This window comes from Chinchilla lanigera, unplaced genomic scaffold (assembly GCF_000276665.1).
Source record: "Chinchilla lanigera isolate Chin_1 unplaced genomic scaffold, ChiLan1.0 scaffold00088, whole genome shotgun sequence".
Lineage (NCBI taxonomy): Eukaryota > Metazoa > Chordata > Mammalia > Rodentia > Chinchillidae > Chinchilla > Chinchilla lanigera.
In genome coordinates this window covers 1,526,863-1,551,642 of record NW_004955489.1, presented here as the reverse complement: position 1 = coordinate 1,551,642, position 24,780 = coordinate 1,526,863, and the positions used below count along the sequence as shown (strand labels likewise).

Below are 24,780 nucleotides of genomic sequence, written 5' to 3'. Positions count from 1 at the left end.
AAGGCCTACTGAGGACCCTGGGAATGCAGAATGATTCCAGCTGACGAGCACCTACCCTGTCCTCAGCCCTAGGCAACTTCAAGCTGATGCTGGGAAGAGGCTAAACAAGGTCCTTGGTCCCTGGCAGTGCTGGGACCATCTGACCCGCCCCCCCCTGGCCATGTGGACCAGCCCAGGGGTTCCAAGCATAAGCATGGCATCTGAGGTGTCAGCATGCCCTTGGTCATTGTGGCAAGAAGACTTAAAAGCACTGTTTACAGATTAATGTGTGTGAGGTGGCAGCAGGAAACCTTTGGTTCTATGAAAGACTACAGGCCTAGAGAGAAGACATGTCACAGATGCGAGAACAGCAACTTAGTGGCTGTGGGGTTTCCCAAGAGAAACTGAGACCTTGTGGTTTGCTTATCTAAAAGAATGATATAACTTTTGACTAAATACCAGGGATTAACCATAACCTAGTGAATTTTGCTTTTAGCAGACATGCCAGGATTTATCCACATAGTGGGGTTTGTTTCAGAATAGTCAGTGTGAGAAGCCCAGTGATCTGCACAGTATCGCCCTTCTCAGTGTGTTCTGAACTCTCTGAGGTCTTTCTTCAGGGAAAGTATTTTAAAACAAAGAAAAACCCTCATTTGGAATTTGGAACTTTAAGTAACATCACCCTTAAGTTATGTTTATTGTGCTTTTCTGCAGTATAAATAATAGGGGGCAGGGGTGTTACTAGAAAATTTTGTGTTCACACTGTGGCATTATGAGATCAAGCACAGATCTGAGTTTGGCTTGTACAGCACATCACAGATTCCTCAGCCCTGAACTGAGTTACCGTGTAAAAGGAGCGATACTGTTTTTGAAATGCGGCCCATTGGGTGTTAAATGAGAGCTCGGGTTGGCAGTGTGTGGAGTCTGGCCATAGCAAGCAGCAGTCCCAATTAAAATCGTAGCACAACTGAAACCATGCCAGTGGGTAAGACTGTTTAGCTCAGGGCAAGCAGTCCTCTACTGTAACAGCTCCTGAGACCATCAGTGAAGTCAAGCCAGGGTCAGAACTAATATTACTGACACTGAGTCAGACAGAAAGGTGCAGTTGTGTTCATCCTACTGTGTGTTAAAAGGTAGGAGGGAAACTTTAGATCCGTGTTAAATCAGTGTGTCCTAAAATTTGCAGTGATGCTACGCTGCTATGGCTCGGACATAGTTTGTCCCCACCAAACTCCTGTCAACATTTGGTAGCCACTGTGGTGGTGCTGGGAGGCAGAGCCTCTGGAGGCAATGTGATTGTCAAGAGGGATTCATACCTTTCCCATGAAACTGAGTCCTCATGGGGCTGGGTAGTTGCCCTGCGTCCCCCTCACACCCCGTGTCTACAGCAGATGCCCCATGCCCTTCTGACCTCCACACAGCACAGAGCTGCACCAGGCCCTCGCCAGCGGTAGCCACCTGTCAGGGACTTCCCAACTTCTGGAACCCAAGTCAGCTTCTGTGCTTAACAGGTCACCAGTCTCAGGTTCTATGAGAGCACCAGAAATCGGACCAAGACAGATTTTTAAAAGCAGTTTGTGCACAGTAGGCAGTACTTTAACACATAATCTTGGTGTCTCTAGAATTTTAAGTTCTCCAAAAACTACAATTATAGGTGCTATTCCAAGTTAGAGCGTCCTAAATGTCTAAAAAGAATAGACGATCCCACCCTTGCTCTGTCGTCTTAGGCCAGAACACCCAATGCAATGTCTTACAGCTATGTAAGGAAAGACAAAGGCAAGTATCATGTATAAAATAGTTTATTACCATAATAAATAAACTCTTTTTTTTACAAATATCTTTTGTGCTTGTTTAAAAATGTTGGGAGTATCATTGATGGAGGGGCCTCGGGGTCCTCTTCAGATCCCCAGCCACAGACCTACAGTGAAGTTCCTGTCAGCAGCCTCCACTGACCACAGAAATCTGCCCTTGGGTTTATTCATGCTCATTTGGAAAGAGTGGTGGGTGCAAAGGAAAAAGGGAAACTCAAGAAAGGGTTTGGCAGGACTTCATGGAAAGACTGTAGAAGGAGAAGGCCCTTCTGAACTGCTCGTGGGCAGAAGTTCCTCGCAATGAAATGCTGGATGTGGACCATCTGCGACAGATGCACAGATACAGGGTCTGACTGTTAAGAGAATATATTCAGCAGTGGCATCACATCCTTGACTTAAATGCAGTTCATCTCCTGATACAAGAGCTGTGAGCTTCTCACTGAACAGCCAATGGGTCCGTTGGATGACTCAGAAGTCAGGTGAAGAGAGAGTGGCTCTAAGAAAAATTGATGGCAGGTAGAGAGGGCACCGCCAGGCCTGGCACTTGCAGGGTATTCAAGTCCAGTGTTATAGGTTCCAGAATCGTCTGATCTGCTTGCATGAGAATGGCTCTTCACTTGAAACTAATTTAAGCTGCAGGTAAATTCACATTGATTCTTTTGAACTGTGGGGAGTGGAAGCCGCCAGTTTTCACTCCCAGTGCCTGTGGCGAGGAAGGGTCCTTTCTCCGATGCTTGCAGTGGATGCTGAAAGGACTGTGAGGTCTCCAGGTGGGGGTACAGGAGCTGGTGAAGGTCATCTTTACACAAGCGAGAAGGCAGTGCAGAAAGCAACAACAGTGACTCAGCGGCACAGGAGAGGCTGCCCAGGGGCTGCAGGGACCTCCTCATGAGGCAGCGGTCCGTGAGGAGGGGAGGAACGGTGCAGCTCCCTCATACCTGGAGTCCATTCAGGGGCCTTAAGGCTAAACATCTTTATTGCAAACATAGTACAGTCTGTTAATCCGATGCACATCAGCAACGTGTGTCTCCACCAGAGCTCCTAAAAGTGCCCCAGAGTGCACATATGACGTGTGGGAGTCAGCGCCAGTGGGAGAAGGATCTTCCTCTAACTAGTATTTGTGGAGTTCTTTTAGTTCTCACACCAACTGGAACAATTTGGATGGTTGGCTTCATACTTTCACTTCCCACCTGACTTGGAAGATTGAGACTGCTGGGTGGGGTAGGGTGATGGAGTGTCTTTCTGGCCCTTGCCTAGGTAGCCCCACTTCTGAAGAAAGCTTCCAGAAAGGGGTTGATGGGTGACCAGCAGCAGCACAGAGGCTCCAAGAGGCCTAGAGTAAAACAGTCCCCAGGAATCATCTAACAAGAAATTGAAGCAAGAAATGTATTTCTGAAAGTTGGCTGGAAGGCTGCCAAAGTGGGCACAGCTTTTAAACATCCGGGCCACACCATAGCCCTCATTGGCATCACAGGGTACTGCATTACTGTGATGATGCAGCTGCATTAGTTGTGTGCAAGACCACAGCTTAACTACCCAGTGGCTCCCGCCGCCTCCCTTGGGCCATCACATCATCCCCAGTGCAGGAGGCCCTGTGGGATGGCACCACACCCTGCTGGAGCCAATGCCCCTCTGCCAAGAACAAGTCCCCTGTTGCCTATCTTATTTCATAGACTCAACCTTCAAGCCATCGTGGGAAGAGCAGCTCCATTGGCAGCCGAGCAGCAGGGGCAGGACATCCCCCCTTCCAAACAGCCTGTTAGGATATCTGCTGGGAAGTGCAGCTTTCCTGAATCATGTCCAAAATAAGGAGTTTAGTGGAGATCAAGTAACTGGCACTTACTGGGAAAAGGTGCAACGTATCTCTAAGACAGACGACAAAACCGCACAGAGATCTCTGTCTCACCACAGAACTTTTCTGATATCTTGATGTTCAGTCTAATACTCAGTGGCCTTCTCTAACTTCTTTTCAGCCACCAGATTTATACCGGAAGGAGCAGATCCGTGGTACCTGAGGGCTGCGTCCTTGTGCAGGTGCCCAGGGTCATACCCTGGCGAGGCTAGGTAGGTAGCACAAAGCAGCCTGCATCCAAGTGCATGTCATAAAAAGAGAAGGACAAAAGGATCAGCTCACTTAAAAAATGTGTTTTCACAGACAGCTCTATAAAAAAAACTCCTTAAACTCGTTAAATGGAGAAGGAAAAGCAGATGCAGCCACGTTTGTGGTGCTCTTCACCGTCAGCTGCAGGAAATCATGTGTGGGCCCTGCAAGCTGAGGTGAGCCGTTCCTAGGGCAGGGCCAGGACTCCAGTCTTCGCCTAATTTGCTTTATCCTGAGTGCTTTCCTGAAGCTTCGTCTCTCCCCAGAGTGAGTCTGGACTTCGAGGCTCCCCAGCACCTTTGCCCGTCAGATCCCATAGTGACTCTTGAACAGACTCAGGCAGAGCTGGAAGGAAGCAGAAGGCGCCCCACCATGCAGGGAGGTGGGGGCTGAGTAGGGCCTCCATCAAGTCCCGAGAGCCCATGAAAAGCCCCTGGGGCAGGGTGCTCTGAAGTTGGATGCTGGGGTTCTCAGGGACCCAAGACTGCCTCAAGAGTAGCAGGTCCTAACTTAGGCAGCAAGTTAACAAGTACACTTGAGGAATGGCAAACTGCAATGCTTAGGGGGCAGCAGCAGATGGGATCTGAGACATTCATGACCAGGCAGGACTCAGCCTTGGGAAATGGCACGTTCCCTTCCTGTGGGCTGCCAACTGAGGTTAAATCGAATAATGTCACGGCCGGAGGACGCCACCGGCCCTCCATAAGCTTTACACAAAAAGCTGTGTGTGACTCCCTTTGCCTCCTGGGGCCATCTGCGTCACCTTGGCACCACTGAGGACCAAGTGGGTCGAAAGAGGGAGAGGCCTGGAAGCAGGCTTTCAGGAACACAGAATCTTTGGTGGGGCAGGTCTTCCTCTGTCTGGTTCCCTAAGGACACTGGCATTCAGAATGTTGATAGCACAGTGATGCCAGGCAGAGGTGTGGGGACAGGGTCACCACAGCGCCACACGGGCAGAGGTCAGCAGTCTGGACGAGGCCATGCTGTCCCCTAGATGCCTAATTCCATGCTCTCAAGGATGACTGCAGAGTGGAACCTCCAGCCCTGCCGGCAGCACTGGGTCCTAACACCTCTCCCAGGGTGTGCACCTAGGCACGGTCCACTTCCCTGCTCTCCTTCTTTTGATGCCACTGGGAAGTCCAGGCTTCAGTGGCGGCCCCAGGTGATGAGGCAGTGCACGCCCTGAGCATCACGATGCTGGGAGGGGATGGCTCTGTGACCATGACTCTGGGCTCAGACCTGCATGGGCCGCAGCTCGCCGGCCAGCTCCCTCCATCTCCTTGAGAGCTTGGAAACTGCTTCATCTTTTTCCTCCTGAAGACATTACAGTCGTGGTCCTGCCACTTTTCTTAGTAGGCAATGGAGAGGCTGGCTTCAAACAAGGCCATGTGTGGCTCCCAAGTGTCCTCTACGGACCCTATGCAGTAGGCAAAATACAAATTTCTGAAGGGCAATCCCTATGAGAATCAGAATACAAACAGCACTTGCTACAATCATTTCTGAGGTTGTGTGTGTGTGTGTGTGTGTGTGTGTGTGTGTGTGTATGAGTAAAGCAACTCTGGGCTCATGCCCTTTCCTGCTGATGCCCATACCCTGAGGAATGCTGTGGGAACACTTGGGAAGAGGTCAGAGGGAGAAAAGCAGGGCAGCCTGTGTGGGGGTGGGGCCACAGGGCCGCCCAGAGCCTCCCTGTGGAGCGTCCCATAGAAGGAGGCTGTGGAGCCCCTGGCAGAGCTCCTGGAGCCAAGGGCCCTCTCCAGGCCTTACCCTTGCCTGCTTCAGGGCAAAGAGACCTGAGGATCCCAGCTGCACACGCCTGGGGTGCGGGGCACACAGCACCTGCTGTCTGCCTTCACTCCCAGTGACAGCTGAAGGGCTCTCCTCTCCCCGAGGCTCAAGCTTCCCTTGTCCCGAGCTCATTACAAATGGCAACTGTAGAGAAATAGATGGTGAAGCCAAGGTGAGCTGTACAAGGGTGAGGAATGCTGAGAGTCTCTTCCCCCATGGTGGTCTTTTGGGGCCTCGGCAAGGAGTCCAGCATAGTATACACACAAAGGGTGTGCAGCACTTTCTTACCGGTCCGACAGCCACTGCTCTTCCTGGTAGTTTTAACCTTTATAAATAGTGTGGTAGTACAAAATTTAAAATGAAGGAAAACACCCTTTGGACAGCACGCCCTTCCTGCAGAATTGTGCAAAGGGGGTTCAAACACAGCTGCAGTCTGGCAGGTGGTGTGGCGCCTCCCACCTTCATTCTGAGGCGCACTCGCCTAGGCCGCGCTGTCTTTCCATCGGAAGAGCTGACTCTGGACACGACTGGTGGCATGGGCGGGTGTGCGCAGGTGGTGTAAGGGGCGGGGTGCAGACTTTTCTTGACTCTTTTTAAAAACAAACCTCTCAACTGGTTCCAAAAATGTCTCTGTCTGATTCTGGGGATTGAGGCCCCGATATTTCAAATAGCTCCTGAGGAGACTGAGAGGATCTTCTGGCAGTTAATATCCTGAGTATCTCCGCGAGCTGGTTCTCAATGCTGGCCATCTTGGCGTTCAAGGCCTTGATGTCCTCCTTCAGCTCGTGCTTCACCTCCAGGACGGTGGCCTGCAGCGTCTGCTCTGGGATGGGGTAGAAAGAATGCTTCACCTCCGCCAAGATGGGGCTGCGGTCTTGGGGACTCCTGGCCTCACCCACGTTGTCCAGGCGCAGGTCGCTCTTGGTGATGCCGCTGTCACAGGAGTCTGTCTTCTTCAGTGTGGCCTCACCTGCTGCCTTGGTCCTCTCTGGCAGTGTCTCCATGGACTCAGCCTTGGATACCTTGTTCCAGTCCTCGCCCTTTCCGCAAGCGTCCTTGAAGCGGGCCCAGCCTTTGCGCTTGGCACAGTCACCCCCGCCACCCTTTGGGGCCAGGCACTCAGAGCCAGGTGCATGCAGCTTGGCATGGTCTGACACTGTGGAGGCAGAGGCCACCTGTAAGGCCACGGGTGTGGCAGGGCTCTCCCGGACCGTGACCACGCTGGCCTTCATGAGGCTGTGGTTGGTGGCACTGTGCTCGGTGAGGGCACTGCCCTTCTCCACATCCAGGTCATCCAGGTCCCGGCCGCCCCTCTCTGCCGCCAGCCTGGCCTCCTTTTGCTGCCGGAACCTCTGGAAGAGTCGTCTGACTGGGTGGTCAGGGGGTAAGATCAGGGGCGCCTCGTTCTTCCGCTTCATGCGCTCTTCCTCTTCCCGCTTCACGTCGCTGATCTTCCGAAACACAATCTAGAGTGAGACAGAGGGACATGCTGCATTAGCCAAGGGCTGGTGGCTCCTCAGCAAAGCTAAGATGTCTACCTGGCACAACTTCCTGTCCAGCTCCCTGGCCACCAAGAGGCTCACAAACTACCCACAGCCCCACACAGCCATGGGGCTTTCCTCATTTCCTAGCTCTTCAGCAGCAGGAAACTGGCTGTTGCCACCGTGACTGTTAGGGGAACAAACCCCACCCTTGCCATCCCTAAGTGCGAGGAGGCTGCAGACTCCAAATAGCATGCTCCCGGCAGACTGCTGTCACAGGCCAGGGCCTCTTGGCTATTCTGCAGTTCAAAAGCACACAGTAAGCTTTTAAAACATTATCTCTCTGATCCCTCCTCAGACCCACTCCACTTAGAGTTTCCAGAGGAGAAGGCTTTGGATCTGGGAAATAAAAAGCTCCCCAGGGATTCTGAAGCATGGAAGTTTGAGCTTCTCTGCTCTAAACCACACTTCACAGCAAGAAAGTCCAAGTGGGTCCCCAGGTGGGGCTAGCACTTGTCACTCACAGAGCTGGACCCTGAGTCAGATCCAGTCTCACATGGAAGCCCACCTCTTCCCTGTGGAGCCTACAGTATAACAGAGACCCACAAACTCGAACATAAATTTTCCCGAATGATCATATCCACCACTTGGGCATTGTTCTTAGTTCATAAAGCATTTTAATGTTATTCCATGTATTTCTTATTGTAAGGAACACACATCATTACACCCAAAGCTCAGGGTGGATAAACATCACAGAACCAGTAAGTCACCTATAAGGTCCCTTGAGAAGGGACCTTCTCAAGCCACCAAAATGCAGCTTCATTAGACGGCCAACAGGTAGTTACTGACAATGGCAGGTGCATGCAGAGAATGGGTGACAGTCAGCAGAACAGACTCAAGACTCTGGCTCGGAGCATACATAAGCCATAAATTACAGGGCTTCTTCCTGGGCTTGAGGCCTTCCTGGGAAGGCCTATAATCTCTAGATTATAATGCATGTGGCAGTTAGACTCCAGGACATGTTTTGACCCATGCCAAATCCAGCCTTGTGGGAAGCAACCTGGCCAGGCTGCACACTCACAGCTCATGGCTGCATCAGTAGAGCAGCCTAGGCACTCACAGCCTGAGGCCCCCCCGCAGGGGACTCTTCTAAAACCTCTCTCCACAGACTCTTCTAAAGCCTCTGGTCTTCTAAAGTGCCCACACGTCTGTGGCAGAGGCAGCCCACCTGGACATGGCAGGCCCACCCAGCAGGGAGGTGACCCAGAGCTTCTGGCCCTGAAGCAATGCCCACACCCTTCTTTGGGAATCAGAGAGTAAGACCAGCAGCCCCCATGGGGCAGGACAAAAGTGGCTCTGAGGGGTTGGTATGATCTGACTGCCTTGCCAATCTGGGGCTGAGAGCTCTGCTTGCTAATGTGAGCCACATTTTTGCAGAGGCTGGTCAGAGAGTCTCTCAGGAGCAGCCACATCCATGCATTTGGACAAAAATTTTAGGTCTGAGTGAGCAGGGCTGGCTGCATGGCCCCTGACAATAAGGTCTGGGCCAGTGGCCCCAACAGCCCTGTCCAGGGAGGTTCGCACTCCCACCGTAGGTGTGTGCCTTGGGAACGAGGAAGCGAGAGCTGGATCCCATAGTCCAGGGTGCTCTCTGTGCTATCAGGCTTTCTCAGGAGGCCTGGCTGTCCAGCTTTGGCAGTGTTCTGGGGACTGTAATAGGTGCTATGAAGACCATAAACATTTCCAGGCGAAATATGTTTGAGCCACACTGCACCATTAAATCAGGTGCTTCCCTGCAGACTTCCTGAGCCTCAAAACACTGAGGTACCTTATAAATGCCCAAGAGGAAGCTACTGCATGAGGCATTTCCTAGTCCATCTCCCCAGATCATTGTTGAAATAAGCAGTGTTCCCCAGAGCGCCCTCTGCAAGCATCGAAGCTGTGTCAGCGAGTAGTGCACCCTCTGTGTTGGTGCCTGGTTTCCTGTTTCTTCTTCCAGGCTGCACAGTGCCCTGTAACTACTGCCAAGGAGTGAGTTTGGACGTGGGGTCTCCGTTGCAGATGTATCGCCCCCTGGTGGATGGGCCTGCACTAATCCAAACCCTGACACGGTTACAGAGGCCTGAACAATTCTGACTCTCAACCTGTCCTTGACATTCTCTAGACATGCTGAAGAATTTCATGTCCTGGCAAAACCCAGCTCCATGCTTACGGCTCCCTTGACTCTCATCTCTCCAGCCTGACTCCTCTGTGACAGCTGGGACTCAGTTTGGGTGTTATCTCCACACTTCCCTGACTCTCCCCCCCCACTCGTGGGGGTGCCCAGCAGCTGGCAGTCACACACACTTCCACAGGTCTTTGCCAAGGACTGTGAGAAGTTTGCTTGTCATTCCCCTCAGATGGAAGCTTCCTGAAGGCAGGCACAGTAGGTGTTCATCTTTAACATCATGCCTGTCATACAAAGTGCTCAGTAAATGCCAGTCAGTGCATCAGCGCATGGTGTATGGCCTTTCCCCTGCCATGATTGTGAGGTCCATGCTACAGGAAAAGTGATGCTGCCACTCCCAAGTCTGCCTCTGTTGTTTGTGGTCTCAAGGCAAGAGAGAAGCTATAGGTGGATTTGTTCTGTGCAAATCGCATAGACTCTGAAGGGTAGTGCATCAATAAATTCCTAACGGGCTTCCGTGCTAACTCATCTTCATATGACCTCATACTGGCTTCATCATCTCTGTCTGATTGATTTTATTTTTCAAACCCCTGCATAACCTCAGAGAGCTGATATTTAGAAGGAGCCCTGAAATAAACCTTTTTTCAGTAGGGATAACTGCTCTTCTATTTTCCTTTTCCGTAAACTTGGACCCTGCTAGAAAAGGCAGTCTGGTGTGATGGGAAAAGCCTGGATTGGAGGCTTAAAACTGGAATGCCTGCTTCATTCTTACTGTCTCGCCCCTACCTCCCCCAGCTGGACAACCCCACGCCTAAGCCCCCTCAGGGTAGGGCCAGGGGATCACATAACCTCAAAGGACCCTTCCAGAATGAAGTTAGTGATTGTAAACATATTGTTGCTTTTGTGTAATGCCTCATGATTTATTCAACATGGTCAAGTGCATTGTCTCATTGAGCTTATGTTTCCTGGAAGGTGCACAGGGGTCTCTGTCACAATCCAGGAGGCTAAAGCTGAGCAGGTGGCATGACCTGCTTATGGTCATACAGTTGGTTAGAAGCAGGACTTCGGGACATGGGCCAGTGTGCCTTCCTCCCCATCAGGGACTCTTAGACAGGGACCACCAGGAAGGCAACAGACTCTGGAGAGGTTGGGGTAAGACCTTCTAATTACCCACTGGGAGGCCAAGACTTGGAGACAGACCCTCTCTGTTCCCATCCTGATTCCAGGCACCATGATGGAATAAGACCAGATCTTTTCTGGATCTACCAGAGTCCTGCCAGGCTCTCCACAGGGACATACATTCTCTCCTGCCTGAGAAGTTTGGTATGGGAGGCCCATGCAGAATACTGAAGAGGCTTCCAGGGAAAGGATGGCACTGTCCCTGAGGACAACCCTCTGAGGCTGCACCAACCAATAGATCTGAGACTGAGAGTCCTTAAATGGTTGTTGAGCTGAACTGAGTTAATATTCAGATCTGTAAGTTACAGGGCTTTCTACACAACTGTGTTTAACTTGGTTTGAAAAGCCAGGCCCCACAGGGTCTGAGGTGTGGTCAGGATGATCAACCACCTCTGCTGGCTGCATTAAAAGAGAGCCCAGCCTCTCTCAAATTCCAAGTCCTTCTCAAATGCCAGCCAAGACTAAGCCAAGGGGACCAGGACAATGAAGAAGAAAGAACAGGCAAACCTGGGAGGGGAAGGGACTCCCTGGAGTCCTGACAGCATGAGGCTTTTTTTTCTTTTCTTTTTTTTGTTAGTGCATGTTTTCAGTTCAGTTTGCGTGAAGGGCACTGAGCAGGGGGCACCACTACTTAAGAGAGCTCAGAGTGCAGAACAAAAATGTAAGCATGATGTCAATCGTAATGGCTTTCATAAGTGAGCAGGAGCTGAGGGACAAGTTCTAGAAAGCCATGGCAAACCTAAAGGAAATTGTTTTGTTCTCTGTTGAATTCAGACACTGTCCTCAATATGAAACACTGAGAGCAACAAAGTACAGGCCTGGAGTGGGACCAGCTCTGCCCCTGGGCAGCCACTGTGTGAGCTTGGGCAAGCTGTGCTCATCTGTGGTTGGATCAGAGCGCTGGTTCTTAGATCTGGCTGCACTTCAGAACCACCTGGAGAGGGCACTGTCTACGTGTGAGAATCTCCTGGGGCAGGTCAGAAACTGCAGCAAGCTCTCGCGGATTCCGAAGTGCAGCCCAACCAGTGTCTTCAGGCTTCAGGACGAATCGCTGCACTCCACGTTCCTCTGTGCATGGGTCTGAGTGTAGGCACAGACCTCACCAAGCCCCAGGCACCTGTCTGTCTACACTTACCCTTCCAGCCACTCTTGTCCCTAAAGGATGGCTGAGGGGCTGGCAGGCCCCGAAATCTGGTTTTTTTGTTTTTGTTTCTTTGCTGTTTTTATTTATTTTTTGTTAGTGTGTGTTTGCAGTTCATGCTAACATTCCTCTCGGGGCGTCTGAGAGGAATGCACGCAGCGCATCTCAATTGTTCTCATCTCCCCGCTTCCTGTCCTTCCCTACTCCCTCCAACTCCGGTTCCCCTTTCCATTTGCAAAATCTATTTCCACTTGTTTTCAATTCTCTTTTTTTTCACCCCTTTTTCCTTTCCTCCTTCTCCCACCTCCATTTCTTGGTCCCCTTCCCGTTTGAAAAAAAATCTGCCTACTTCCTATTATTATTTCTTCTATTCTGCTCTTTATATTTTGGGTTTCTCATATAAGAAAAACTGTGTGCCTTTCTGACTTGACATTATGGCCTCAAGGTGCATCACACCTACAAAGGCCTCGGGTATACCCTTCTCTGTGCCTGCGGTCATTAGTGGCTCCTCCTTCCTTCACCGTGGGAGGAAGCACTGTAAGTGGAATAGATGACACGAAGCCAAGCAATCTGCTCTGAGCCCCCACTGCATGTGGCACACATAGCATGGCCCCGTGACAGCAGGGATCTGGGCCTCCTCTCCTTCCAGAGCTGGGGTCCCTGCTGCCCCTGGCTCAGGCTGTGCCGGGCCACAGGGCATGAGGAAGGACAGCCCTACCCCGACATCCCCACAGGTCCTGGCTACATGGCTGCCCTCATATCTTCCTTAGCCACCAGCCCCTCTGCCAGTGACCCTGTCTACTCTTATGATGGAGCATAAAACATGAAGATTAACAAACTCAGCCACTCAAGAAATGTAAAACATGGAAACATAAACTGCAGATAGGCGGACATGATAAGACAGGAGGTTGGGTTTTGCTTTTGGAAAAGGCCACTTCTTAACCCCTTTAGCATGTCCACTCCTGTTAGGGTGGAATCTAGCACCATGTTTTGCCTTCAATAGCAGTGATGAATCTGTGACTGCCCAGAACATAGGGCTTAGCCTGAGGGAGAGGGACCCCCAGGGGAACGGGGCAGACAGGGTCAGGACTTGTTCACTGAGCTGACTGCCTCATGTCAGGGCTGGAGGCTGGAGGACAGTAGCACAGCCTTTTCCTCCAGGAGATGCCAGGCTGTAGGAGCCAGGTGAGTAAACGCACAGCACTAAGTGGGCTCAGGGTGGGAGGCAGGCAGGGGCTCATGAAGTCTGCGCTAGCGAGCACCAGCTCTGGGAGACACGCAGAAAGGATCATGCTCAGTTTCCTCATCTGTCAAAGCAGGTGATACTGCTGATTCATAGAGCCATTATGGGGCTAAGGGGAGTGCGTGGTATCTAACAGCTGTTCAGCAAATGCCTCATGTGTTCTCTTTGTGGGGCAGTCCCGGAGGTGGTTCTGGAAGGGTGAGCTGGAACTGGTGAGGTATCAAAGCGACGGATTTGGTCTGGGGTCTTGCAAGCAGGCAACAGCAGCATATGTCAAGACACAAACTCCACTCAGTGTAGAGCACTGTGTTGTGGTAGCAGTTTCAGTGGGAGGGGCCGACACTAGTGGACAGTTCTGGTGTCATGCATGGCGTCCAGACTGGACAGGTACCATCTCATGCCTTCCTTCTGCAGCCCCAGAAGTGGGTACATTGACTATCTTCACTTTCTCAGATGAAACTGAGCTTAGAGCAGTAGATAATTCCCAAGGGGATGAAGCTACAAACTCAGGCAGCCTGAGCTCCTGAGGCCTATGTTCTTAGCTCCTCTGTGGGGGAGGCTCCTTTCAGTGTGCGCTGCTGACTTCGCTCCTTGCCCCACCACCCAGCTCTTCGGTTTCCCCAAGTCCTTGTCCATCAGGAACTGCTCTAAGAATTGGGGGATGGCACTAGGAAGTAGCGAGGAGATCTGGCCAAGGAGAAGAGAGGTCAAGAAGCTGGGCTTCCCAGTGGAGCTGAAGAGAGATGACTCCAGCTGCATTTAGGCCTTGTGGCCCTTAGATTTGGCAGGGTGGAGGAACGAATGGGCAAAATGCAGACTTTGATTGGTTCAGGCAAGAAGGACACATGAGCTGAGTGGTTTGGTTAGGGAATATACTACCTTCCTGGAGGATGCTGAGGTTCCCAGTGACCTGCTAGCCACCGCTAACCATGGCACGGGGTAGGGAGAACAGGCTGTACAAAGGCGGCAGGAGACTTCCAGAGGCTGGAGATGCTCTGGTCTCAGGGAATGTGGTTCACTGACACTCAGTGGGTGGCCACTGCCTGGTCCCTCCCACCACCGTTAATCAAGAAGGACTTCTCTGACCCCTAGCGATAGCACATGAAGACTGTAGTCATCTCATCACTGTTGTAAGGAACCCCGTGGACTGCTGGGTGCTGAGAACAGGTATGTCAGCAAGGACAGACCACCCTGTGGCCTCAAAGACTCCCACAGACACAGCAGCTCCTTTCTCTCTAGGAGCACGAGGCAACTGAGGCTCCGAAAGATCAAAAGCTGCCCTTTGCTTCTTGTGCTCTGCTGGATGTTGTCACTGGCCCTGGGTTGAAGCCCTGGAGAAATGAGGATCATTCCTCATCACACCACCCAGGGAATGAGAATGGGCAGTGAGTGCCCTGAGCCGCTGCTTTGGGGAAAGATGGCGCTGCCATGCAGCCGCACCAGGCCTCTGATACTCTGCTAGGGGCCATATTTGTTACCTCTTCCTTGCTCTGGGCCCACTCAGTGTTGGGGATTGAACCGCGGCCTCCCAAGGACATGTCCACCCAAACCTCAGAATGTGACCTTATGTAGAATAAGCTTCTTTGCACTCATAAGGTAAAGATTTGGAAATGATATTATCCTGCGCTGGAATGGGCTCTAAATCCAGTGTCTTTATAAAAGCCTGGAAGAGGAAGGCACAAAACACAGAGGGAAAGGCCCAGGAAGATAGAGTTAGATGGAACTACACAGCTGTAAGCCAAGGAATGAATGCCAAGGACTGCTGACAGCAGCCCTAAGCTAAGAGAGAAGCATGGACCTACCCTCCCTCAGAGCCTCCAGAAGGAACCAGTACTGCTGACCTCAGATTTTGGCCTTCAGAACTATGAAAAAGAATACATTTCCATGATTTTAAACCAAGTTTGTGGTAATGTGTTACAGCAGCCATCAGAAACCAGAACACAAGGTTTCCTTTACTGCCTTCTCTCCTTTGCATCTCCATGTGGCCCTCTCTGGAGCTTGGCCTCTTGCTCTGGGCTCTGGTTCACAAACCCGACTTGGCCCAGCAGAGGAATCAGTACCTCAGCCCTCAGGGTAGCCTGCACGGGAGGAGATAGAGGCTGGCACCCGGAAGAGGAGGTGAAGGCACCTGCCCTCTGAGACCAAGGGCAAGGCTAGCCACATGGCGGATTTGTGAGAGTGCCAGACCTGAGGGCAGAGGCCCAAGCAATCCTGGCCACCCTGTCCTCATGCCAGGCCCCAGGTGCCTGTTATCGATGGAGGGGGCGAGAACAGGGCGGCCTCTGCTGCTGTTCTTCCCACTGGGCGGGCTGAGAGGGCCGTGAGCAGCCCATGGCTCCAGGCAGGCACTGTAGGATGAGGTGGGTAGGACAAGAGCCTCAGTCCAGCTGTCACCCGGCCCCTGGGAACACCGGCCCAAGAGGCTGAGCAGAACTCTGTGCAGCGCCAGCCACGGTGCCGCTCTTGGGCACAGAGCCGAGTGCGAGCACCACAGAGGGGTACTGGGCCTCCCACCACTGCTTTCCACGTAGACCACGACCGGCCAGAGGACAAGTGCGCCAGGAGCCCGGCTCCTCTGGGGTGGCCAGCGCCAGAGCCTCGCTAGCAACAGAGCTAATGTGCAGTGTCCCTGAGGAAACGCCATCGCCTGACAGGACTGCCGCTATGGCAGGAGTGACCACAGAGCGCGCATGCTACACCCACTGCTGTCTGACCTGCCACAGTGCCCTCAGTCTTGCATGGCCCACAGGTATAGCGGGTCTTTCTTGAATCTACCACAGGGCACACTGTGCACAGAGTCATTAATTACAGCCAAGAAAGCCACAGGAGACTACACTAAGGCACTGTTTGGAAGTCAAGTCAATATTTCATAACAACCTGGGCATGATGGCACATACCTGTAATCCCAGCACTCAGGAGGCTGAGGCCAGAAGATCTCCACAAATTCAAGGCTAGCCTGGAGTACATGGTGAACTCAAAGCCAGCCTAAACTACCTAGAGAGACTTTGTCTCAAAAACAAAAACAGACAAACAAAAAAACCTAACAGTAGTATTAAGCCAACAGCCCTAGGCATATCTTCAGGGGAAAGCCACTTACTAAGAAGTCTGCCCTATAAAAGTGGTAGAGATCTTATTCACAAGGTGTATAGGTCTCAATGTAGGAGAACAAGGAATATGGAAAAAAAGGTAGCATGATGCATCCAAGAGAACGTAATCACTCTCGCAAAAAACTGCAAAGAAATTTATATGGATGAAATGCCTGATAAAGAATTTAAAAGAATAATTACAAAATAGCTCTGTGAGATCCAAGAGAACACAGAGGATTGGCTGAATGCAGTCAGGAAGGCGGTGCGGGACACACATGAAAAATTCAGCAGAGAGATAGCTTTTGAAAAAAGAACCTAACAGAAATCTTAGAAATGAAGAGCTCAATAAGTTTTATAAAAAATAAAGTTGAAAGCCTAAGCAACAGACTAGATCAAGTGGAAGAAAGAGCACTTGAACTTGAGGACAGGCCTGTTGAAATATCCCCCCAAATGAAAAACACCACCACCACCATTAAAAACAGAAAGGAAGAGAGGAAGGGAGGCAGGAAGAGAAAGAAAGAAAGAAGACCAGAGCGTTGAAGACCTTTAGTGCACTATTAAATGAATAAACTTCTGCATTTTCAGAAAACTTAAAGGTGAGGAAGAAGTGAAAGAAATGAAAGCCCATGTAATGAAACTACAGCAGAAAACTCCCCTCGTCCAGGGAAAGTTATAGACACCCAGAGTCACTAGGAGACTTACAGGCTGCAAACAGACATGAGCAAAACCCCCTGCACGTTATACTCAAACTGTAAAATGTACAAGACAAAAAAATTCTAAAATCTGCAGGAGCAAAGCACTAACCCACATTTAAGTTCATCCTCATTAGGCTGTTATGAAGAGCGATCTGCTAACAAATTGGAAAATCTAGAAGAAATGGACACATTTCTGGAGGACACAGAAAACTGGAGTAGACCTTCAGCAAGTAATGATGCTCACAGTAAAAGTCTCCAACAAAGAAAAGCCTGGTTTCACTGCTGAACTTTACGAAACTTGTAAAGAAGAATTAATGTCACTGCTCCTCAAACTATTTCAAAGTACTGGGAGAGAGGGAACTCTAAACTCAATGTATGAGCCCAACATGCTTCACACTCCTGTTTAAAGGGCACATGTGGGCAAGGGACAAGGCTCAGGGACAGGTGACCCCTTCTCAGTGCCCAAGTGCCACTGTGCACACAAAGTCACTCCCCCTCCAAGTCCTCTCTCCCTCTGTTCCCCTCCTGGGCCCCAGGCACCCTCACCCCCTCCTCAATCCCTGGGCCCATCAAGGGCAGACACCCCTTAGTCTGAAGGGCCTATGCATACAGAGGAAGGAAGGTATGGGAGAATGATCCACAGTTAGAGCAAAAGGAGCCCTCCTGCCTAAGGCCACTGCTTATTTACCCTCCCTACTCTGCTTGGAGACTCTGGTGCTGGAAGCCCACCATCCAGTTTCCCCAGCTCCCTTGCCTGTGGGCTTCTGGCTCAGGGATGGAAAGGCAGGAGGGGACACTGGGCTTCTCCCCTACCCTCAGCTCCTGTTCTTACAGCTCCAGCAGTGTGGTCATCTGAACCCCATGCTCTAACAGCTTTGCTGGACACTCCCTGTGCAAGCGTCACCAGCTCTAGCCCTGCACCAGGACAGCCATCACAGCTTTCCCCTTCCCCAAGGACCCAGCAAGCCACACCCCTCACTGGAGATCTGGAACTCCTCCTTTGAGGGCAGGACACCTGCTGCAAGAAGCACCTTCTCCATGCATCTCCCAGGTGGGGTGAGGCTGCCCTTTTGTGCCCCATCCCTGGCACAGGGAGCTACTGCTTTTGGTTATTAATCTCTGGCCATCCTCAGTATCTTTTGGTTGTTTCAATCTGTAACATCAACTCAGATTTAATTCTCTCTTAAAAATTAGTGTAGCTTGTTTTCTACATGGCTCCCGCCTGACAGGGTAGGAGAGTAGGTTCAGGGTCAGGCACAGTGGAGAGGAAGGTGCCCCACTGGAACCTGCCAGGAGCATCCACCTTCCTCAAATGAACCAGCAGCATGAGAAGGAAACGAGCTTGAACTCTGCCGGGCAACCCAGAGTCCTCAGCTCAGCTCACACCTGCCACAGTCACTGGTCAAAGCCTTGAATGTCTCTGTTCTCTTGGTTAAAAGCACTGGATGTCTCCCTCCTTGTCCCTCTCTGCTCAGTCTATTCTCATTAGGAGGTCAGGGTAGGGCAAAAGGAGGCAGATTCGCATCCGTCTGTCTGATGACTCATCCACTGCCTAGCTGTGGCTGGGTGAAGTCCAGGAACAGCTGCCTGTGGAGCAGGCTGAAGCTAAGCACGTCACACACCTCTCTCATTAATGATCAGCCACAAACCCATGAGGTGAGGAATCTCGGGTTCAGAGAGATTAAGTTCTTTGCTGATGGCTTATGCAGGCAATTAATGGCCTGATCTGTAACCAGATCCCCAGTAAGATGACATCCAAGCTCTGCCACCTGGCCTGGGGTCATGTAGATGTTCAAGTGCAGGAGCACCAGGAAAAGAAAGGGCACGTGCTTCTGAATCTAAGACAGTCTCCGGGGACTAGAAAGTGCAGAACACCAAGGGCCAGAAGGACTGAACATAAGAAACAGCAACCTGCATGGGTCCTGAGCTTACGCTGGGACAGGCACTGGAGTCCTTGGAGAGCTTGTGAGCTGATGATGCACTGTGACCAAGGTCGGTGACCCAGAACCTGCACTGCCTCCCATACAGGGACTAGCTCTAGGCGTGGGGGCTGAGAATTCCGCTCTGCCCTCAGGAGCCTTCATCTGCCTCCCTCACAGGCCTTGCACGACGTTCGTGGTGGTACAGACATAGGATGTGCTGACTTCATTCCCAGGGGACACCCTCAGCAGCGCCCCTTCCCAGGCGGCAAAGGGAGCGATGTGTTTCCCAGACCTCACATCTGCACAGAGTCCCCTGGCTGAGTGAGGACTGCACAGTGTGCTGCTGCCACTCGCTGTCACCAAGGCAAGGCTGCGTGCACGGCCAGGGCTCTGGGACCAGCTCTTCACTGAGGAGACCTGGCTTTGCAGGCCGCCGAGCACATCTCTCCGCGGGCCTCTCCTGTCCTATCAGCCACCACCAGCCAAGGCTATTTTTGGGGAAGCAATCCATATGGGCACAACTGGGAAAAGTTGTTTTCAATTTCTGGAAAATGCGTGCAGGGTGGGGTGGGGGTGTATAGCAAGTGCTTGCATAACTCCTACCTCCTTTATCCTGTGTTTTTTTCCCCACATGATACACCATTATAGGTACATGGTACAAAGGCAGAGTAGTGCACTGGATTTCTCCCCTCTTACTACACAAAAAGGACAGAAGCCAGATGTGACTCCAGCGCAGAGTAGGAAGGCTGGTGTCCATCCTAGGAGCATGCCAGTTGACCTGGAAGCTGAGCTCACCTGCGTTGATCTGAACACTAGAGCTCTCAAATCTACAGACTTGAGGTAGAGTTGGCTGCCATATTCTTGGCTTTTCTGGGGCAGGAGGAAGCAGGAGCAGAAAAGCCCTGCAAAGCAGCCCACTGAGGTGCGCTGGGCCCCAAGAGGAGGTGGAGCCTGTGCAGCAGAGTCTGTGGGAAGTGCCCGGCCAGTGAGGGGTCTGGAAGAAGCAGAAGAGGGCGGGGAGAGGGGCATCTCAGAGGACAGGGCTAAGAGAAGAGCACAGAACATGACCATGAAGTGGAGAGTAGGTAGGAGAGAGAGAATCCCTTCCAGAAGGGCCTCACTGGCCAGGCAGAATGAAATAAGAGATAGCAAGAGAAAGGGTATAAACAGAGTCATAGCAGAGGCAGATAAATGACCCCTCATGTTCCCAAATCACAGGGGAGACGCACACTGCACCACAGAGGAAGTCCAGAATCATGTGACAGTGATGGTAGCCTCCAAGTGCAGCCTCTCCCCATGCCCCAGGCTGTTCTAACACTGCAGGTTACTCCAGTGGACCTGCCCACCACTGTCATCCCATCACACGGACAAACGCTGGGGCCGAGAGCAGAGAGTGAGGACGGTGCTGATCTGACACCCAGTCCCATGGGCCGTAGCATCTGCTGCATCCAGCCTGCCTCCTCCTGTGAAGGCCGTGGGCAGCTGCTTTTCCCTCCTTGGTTCCCACTGTGAGTAGAAAGCAGGGACTCCCCTTATTTGAAAATGGGACTGGCTTTCCTTTTTGCCGTTCTTAATCCCAGCCTACTGTGTAACAGATGCACATATGGAAGCTTAATTCTTTAGCTGGGTCTCTACCCACTCTCCGTTACTGTGTTGGGGACCTTTCCTCCCCAAAGTGGGTCTTCTCTTTGTGCCATTCTTGTACCCAACTGTAAAGAACAGTGTGGTCCATGGAGTCGGCATGTGGATTAAATGAGGTTAATGTGTCTAAAACACATAGCGATCCGTAAAGGCAGTTTCTGCCATGTCCACCCTGGACTTAAAGTCTTGCCTTTCTCCCACTGGTCCTTGCAGGGGCCAGTGCTGCCACTCAACCAAAGGAGCTGTGTCTGCTCAGACCTGGACCTGAGGTAGAGAGACAGACTTGTTCAGACTGAGACTGGCAGAGGGATGCATTCACAATGTAAACAGGGGAATGGCCATGAGAGCCCAGGTTATGGAGGAGCAGCTTCAAAAAGCCTTCCTTGGAGCAAGAGTGGAGACTTCAGGCTTGGGTGGCAGCAGGAAAAACTACTCTGCATTATCAAAGGAGAGCAGAGGGAATTAGGAAAGCTTCAGCGCCCACCACTGGCAGTGTCCACAAGTCCTCTCTTCTTCCCACACTTTCAGTGCTATTTCAGGCACATTTTAGCAATGGATCACATTCTACACATAATGTTTTTCTTCATCAAAAACAAGACAACCTAACCAGATGAGTATAGCTGGCAGCTGGCTATAGCTTTTGTTCCATGAATGCGCACAGAGGCTCAAAGAGGTTAGGTGGCTGATAATGGAAGAGTTGGCCAGAATTTGGACACAGGTGTGAGTCCACAAACCCAGGCTTATTTTACTTTCCTCCTGCCCAGTTGCCAAGGTCTCAGCTACTGTTCAGTGGCAGCTCCCAGGGATTGGGTTAAATTGGCGGGGACAGTAGGAGTGGGGAAGCGATGGTCCCAGCCTCACCCGCCCAACAACAAAGGAGCGCCCCTCCTGCTGCTGTGCCCTGGAGGTTGGCCAGCCAGCAAATGAGCCAATTGAGTCTCGTCAGGAAGTGGTGACCGCCAAAGACAGACACATCTTTTTACATGCAACGGTTAAAACAGACTGTCCTCCAAGCTCCCCAGGAACCACAAGCACAGGAGAGGCTGTGGCGGCAGACACTGCACTATCCACTTCCTGCCTCACGCTTCCTGCAACATCCCCGCGGCAGGCACAGTGTCCAGAGCTGGCCTCACACGCACTTGGGCCCCTGTGGTGAGAGCACCCAAGCTGGGAGGAGAGCACGCCTGGTCTAGGACTCACTACCTCAGGGACACTCTGCCTGGGCTTCAGCAGCTCCATGACCTGCTGCCTTTCCTCCTACTCCAACCTGGTATTCTCACTTTGCCTTTTCATATTGATCCATCATCTTTATATAGTCTCGGTCTTAATTTGTTGCTATTTACCTATGCTTAAAGAAGTCTTCTCCCAGCCCAGCAGATGGCAAACCCTTTCTGTAAAGCCACAGAGCAAATAATTTTGGCTTTTTGAGCCCAACCTCTCACAGTGACTCAACTCTAGCACAAGAGCAAACAAACAACATGGAAACAATGGGCACCAATGTGTTCCAATAAAACTTTATTTATAAAAGCAGGTGATGGACTGCATTTGGCTGAGGCCACAATTCGCTAATTGCCGCCTTCGTCTATAGCTTAGCTCTTAATCATTTTTATGGTCTCTTATTTTACCAGAATTTTTCACCTTCATATGATCAAATTTTTCTACCCATTTACATATCAAATATGCTTTTCCATGGCCTATTCACTTCATAAATGAAGACACAGGCCCAGACAGTGCAAGAGAGTGGTTCACTAAGGTATGAACTTTGGAATCAGATAGGGTTCGCATTTTGACTGTCACTTACTAGCTATACTTGGGTAAGCTTTTCATTTATTTTTAAAAATACCAACTGTAGCCAGGCATGGTGGTACACATCTGTAATTCCAGCACTCTGGAGGCTGAGGGAGAAGGCTCACCACGAGTTCAAGGCCAGCCTATACTATGTGAGATTCTGCCTCTAAACAAATAAATAAATAAATAACCCTTTCTTTTTTCTGGAGTTAAGTTTGCTCGCCTTTCTTGCAATTCTTTCTTTTTTCTTCTTTTCTTATGCATGCTGGTCTACTCATTTTTTTCCCACATGTCCTAATACTATGTAAAATGCCCTTAATAATATTTTCCATGTGTCTTGACACATTAGTTCTTTTTCTCCCTCTGGAGTCTTCATTCTTCTGAGCTCTCTGTCCCCTTGCTCCAATCAGGGCTCACTGCTTTCAGGCCTGGGATCTCCTACTGCTGTCCTGTGTCTGTTACACTCTCTTGCTTAATTTTCTTTTCATTTTTCTGGAGCAACCTTCTAGTGATTCCCCAAGAAAGAATGTTCTGAAAATCACTTGAATCCCTATATTTAAAAAGAAAATGTTTCTATCTATACCTTTAACTAATAGTTTGGCTACAAAACTTTGGGATGTAACTTACTTGTCCAACAGATTATGAAGAAATTGGTCTATTAGCTCACATATTTCAGGGCTGCAATTGAGCTATCCGCTCTGATTATTAATACTTTGAGTGTAACTTACTTCTCTTTGGAGGTTTTTTCCCCCCTGTGAAGTTTCAGAAGTTCACAACTCAAGTAGCTGGTCATTTGATAGTTTTGCAATCTGAGGGTCCTTCTTCCTCAGTCGTGAAGTGTTCTCATATCATTTTGACTGTTTCATTCCCCTCAGTGGTGCTTTAATTTTATCACCTCTCACTTTTGCTATCCTTTGTCTTTTTATAGCCTCCTGAAGTAGCGCTCTGACTCTATCTTCCACACTTTGCCCCTACTTCCATACTATGTCTTAAGTTTCTGCTACCCTATTTTTCAAACTCAAACTTCTTATGTTTTGATGATTTTGTTTTATTGCAAATTGTTTTGTTTCATGGATACATATATTTTATATTTTTATTTTGAGCACTTTTCTTTTGAACGCTGCATTATCTCCACAGTCACTAGGGTGCGTTAGGGACCTTGCTGTATAGCACAGGAGGATTTTATACCAACCTCTGCTCTTTGCACTGTAGTTACCTGCTCTACACCCCATAGGGATTTGCGCTCTAAGGCCAAAGCTTTTCTTAGGTTTTAAGGAGAAAAAAAATGGCTTTTTCATCTTTAGCCCCTTGTACCTCTGGGCTGCAGCCTTCCTTGTTACTAAATCAGCTATCTTTCTTCCATCTACTTACTATTTTCAACAATTCATGGGAATCACTCATCTGCGACTTTTTCACAATTTTTTTCTTCTTGTACTTCCCATCTTCACAAAAATTATAGTATCATTTCAATGAGTTTTTATGAAACTGAAGAAATGGATATTTGTATCTAATACCTAGGTTTAGCACAACTTTATTACTTAAATTTTTAAAAAGATACACTGGAAACTACAAGTCATAAAACTAAGATAAATATTTTATTTGATGTCATAATAAAAGACAAATGATGAAATGGGAAATATTGTCATTATTATGAATATTATAATTTATATCATGACAAAAATAGCTCCTAGAAATGCACAAGGAAAAACCCCCAATATTCCAATTTTAAAATGGACACAGAGCAAAGAGAGGTTACAGAAAGGAAATTTACATTTCTGCTAAGTCTATGAAAACACCAGTGAGAGGTACAAATTAAAACTTCTCAGCCAGGTGTGGTGGTGCATCCCTGTAATCCCAGTACTGAGGAGGCTGAGGCAGAAGGATTGTTGCAAGTTCAAGACCAGCCTGGGCTACAAAGTGAGCTCAAGACCAGCCTGAACTGCATAGCAAGACCCTGTCAAAAAAAAAAAAAAAAAAAAACACACACAAAAAAAGAACTTCTCTGAGGTGCCACTTTTTACATCATCAACTTGCTATAAATCCCACAGTGTGATAACTCCTTTTATCAATGAGGGGGTAGGGAAGTAAACATTCTCACACATAACTAACAAGTGTTTTGTTTGCTGGTCTGTGCAGTTGGTTTTTTGGAGAGAGGTTCTTGCTATATAGCTCAGGCTGGTCTTGAACTCACAGTCCTTCTGCATCACCTTCAAAAGCTTTGGGATTATAGGTGTATCCACCATACCCAGCTGACCGGCAAGTTTTCAAAATCTCTTGGAATATCAGTTTCCTAATCTGTAAACAGTGCTAATGATAGTATTGATCTACTTTGTAGGATAACTGTGAGGATGAAAAGCAATGGCATCTTACAGAAATGTTAAGTATGTACTATGTATGTAATGATGACATATATGTGTGATCGTTACATACATATGTGTGTGATGTATGTATGTAATATGTATGATTAACATATATATGGTCATGTCATTGTTTTCTTCACCAATGCTGCTACAAAAGCAAGATTAAAGCCTGCCTCGCTGAGTCCCATGAGATCACTGAGGACAGGCCCGAACTCAGGTTTCTGTGTCCCTTCCTGGGGCAGCCGGTGTAGGACACACTGCATGTGCCCATTACACACCTGGCTTTGAAGTGCGAAGTCCATCCTCAGCTCTACTCATCACCTTGTGTTTGTGCTGGTAGTTTCTTTTTTTTTTTTTTTTTTTCTTTTAGACTTCCTATATAAGACAAACTGTACAGT

General features: G+C 49.8%; 1 protein-coding gene across 3 annotated transcripts in view; it reads right to left on the bottom strand.

Annotated features, from left to right (window-relative positions):
• Positions 1–1,762: 1,762 nt before the first annotated feature.
• Positions 1,763–24,780, bottom strand: part of Kcnh1 (potassium channel, voltage gated eag related subfamily H, member 1) — a 373,266-nt gene continuing 350,248 nt past the window's right edge. For all 3 annotated transcript variants that reach the window (XM_005404511.1, XM_005404512.1, XM_013504482.1), the window contains one exon: positions 1,763–7,145. In XM_005404511.1, coding sequence (XP_005404568.1) covers positions 6,288–7,145 — 858 coding nt within the window. In that variant the 3' untranslated portion in view covers positions 1,763–6,287. The remainder of the gene's footprint in view (positions 7,146–24,780) is intronic.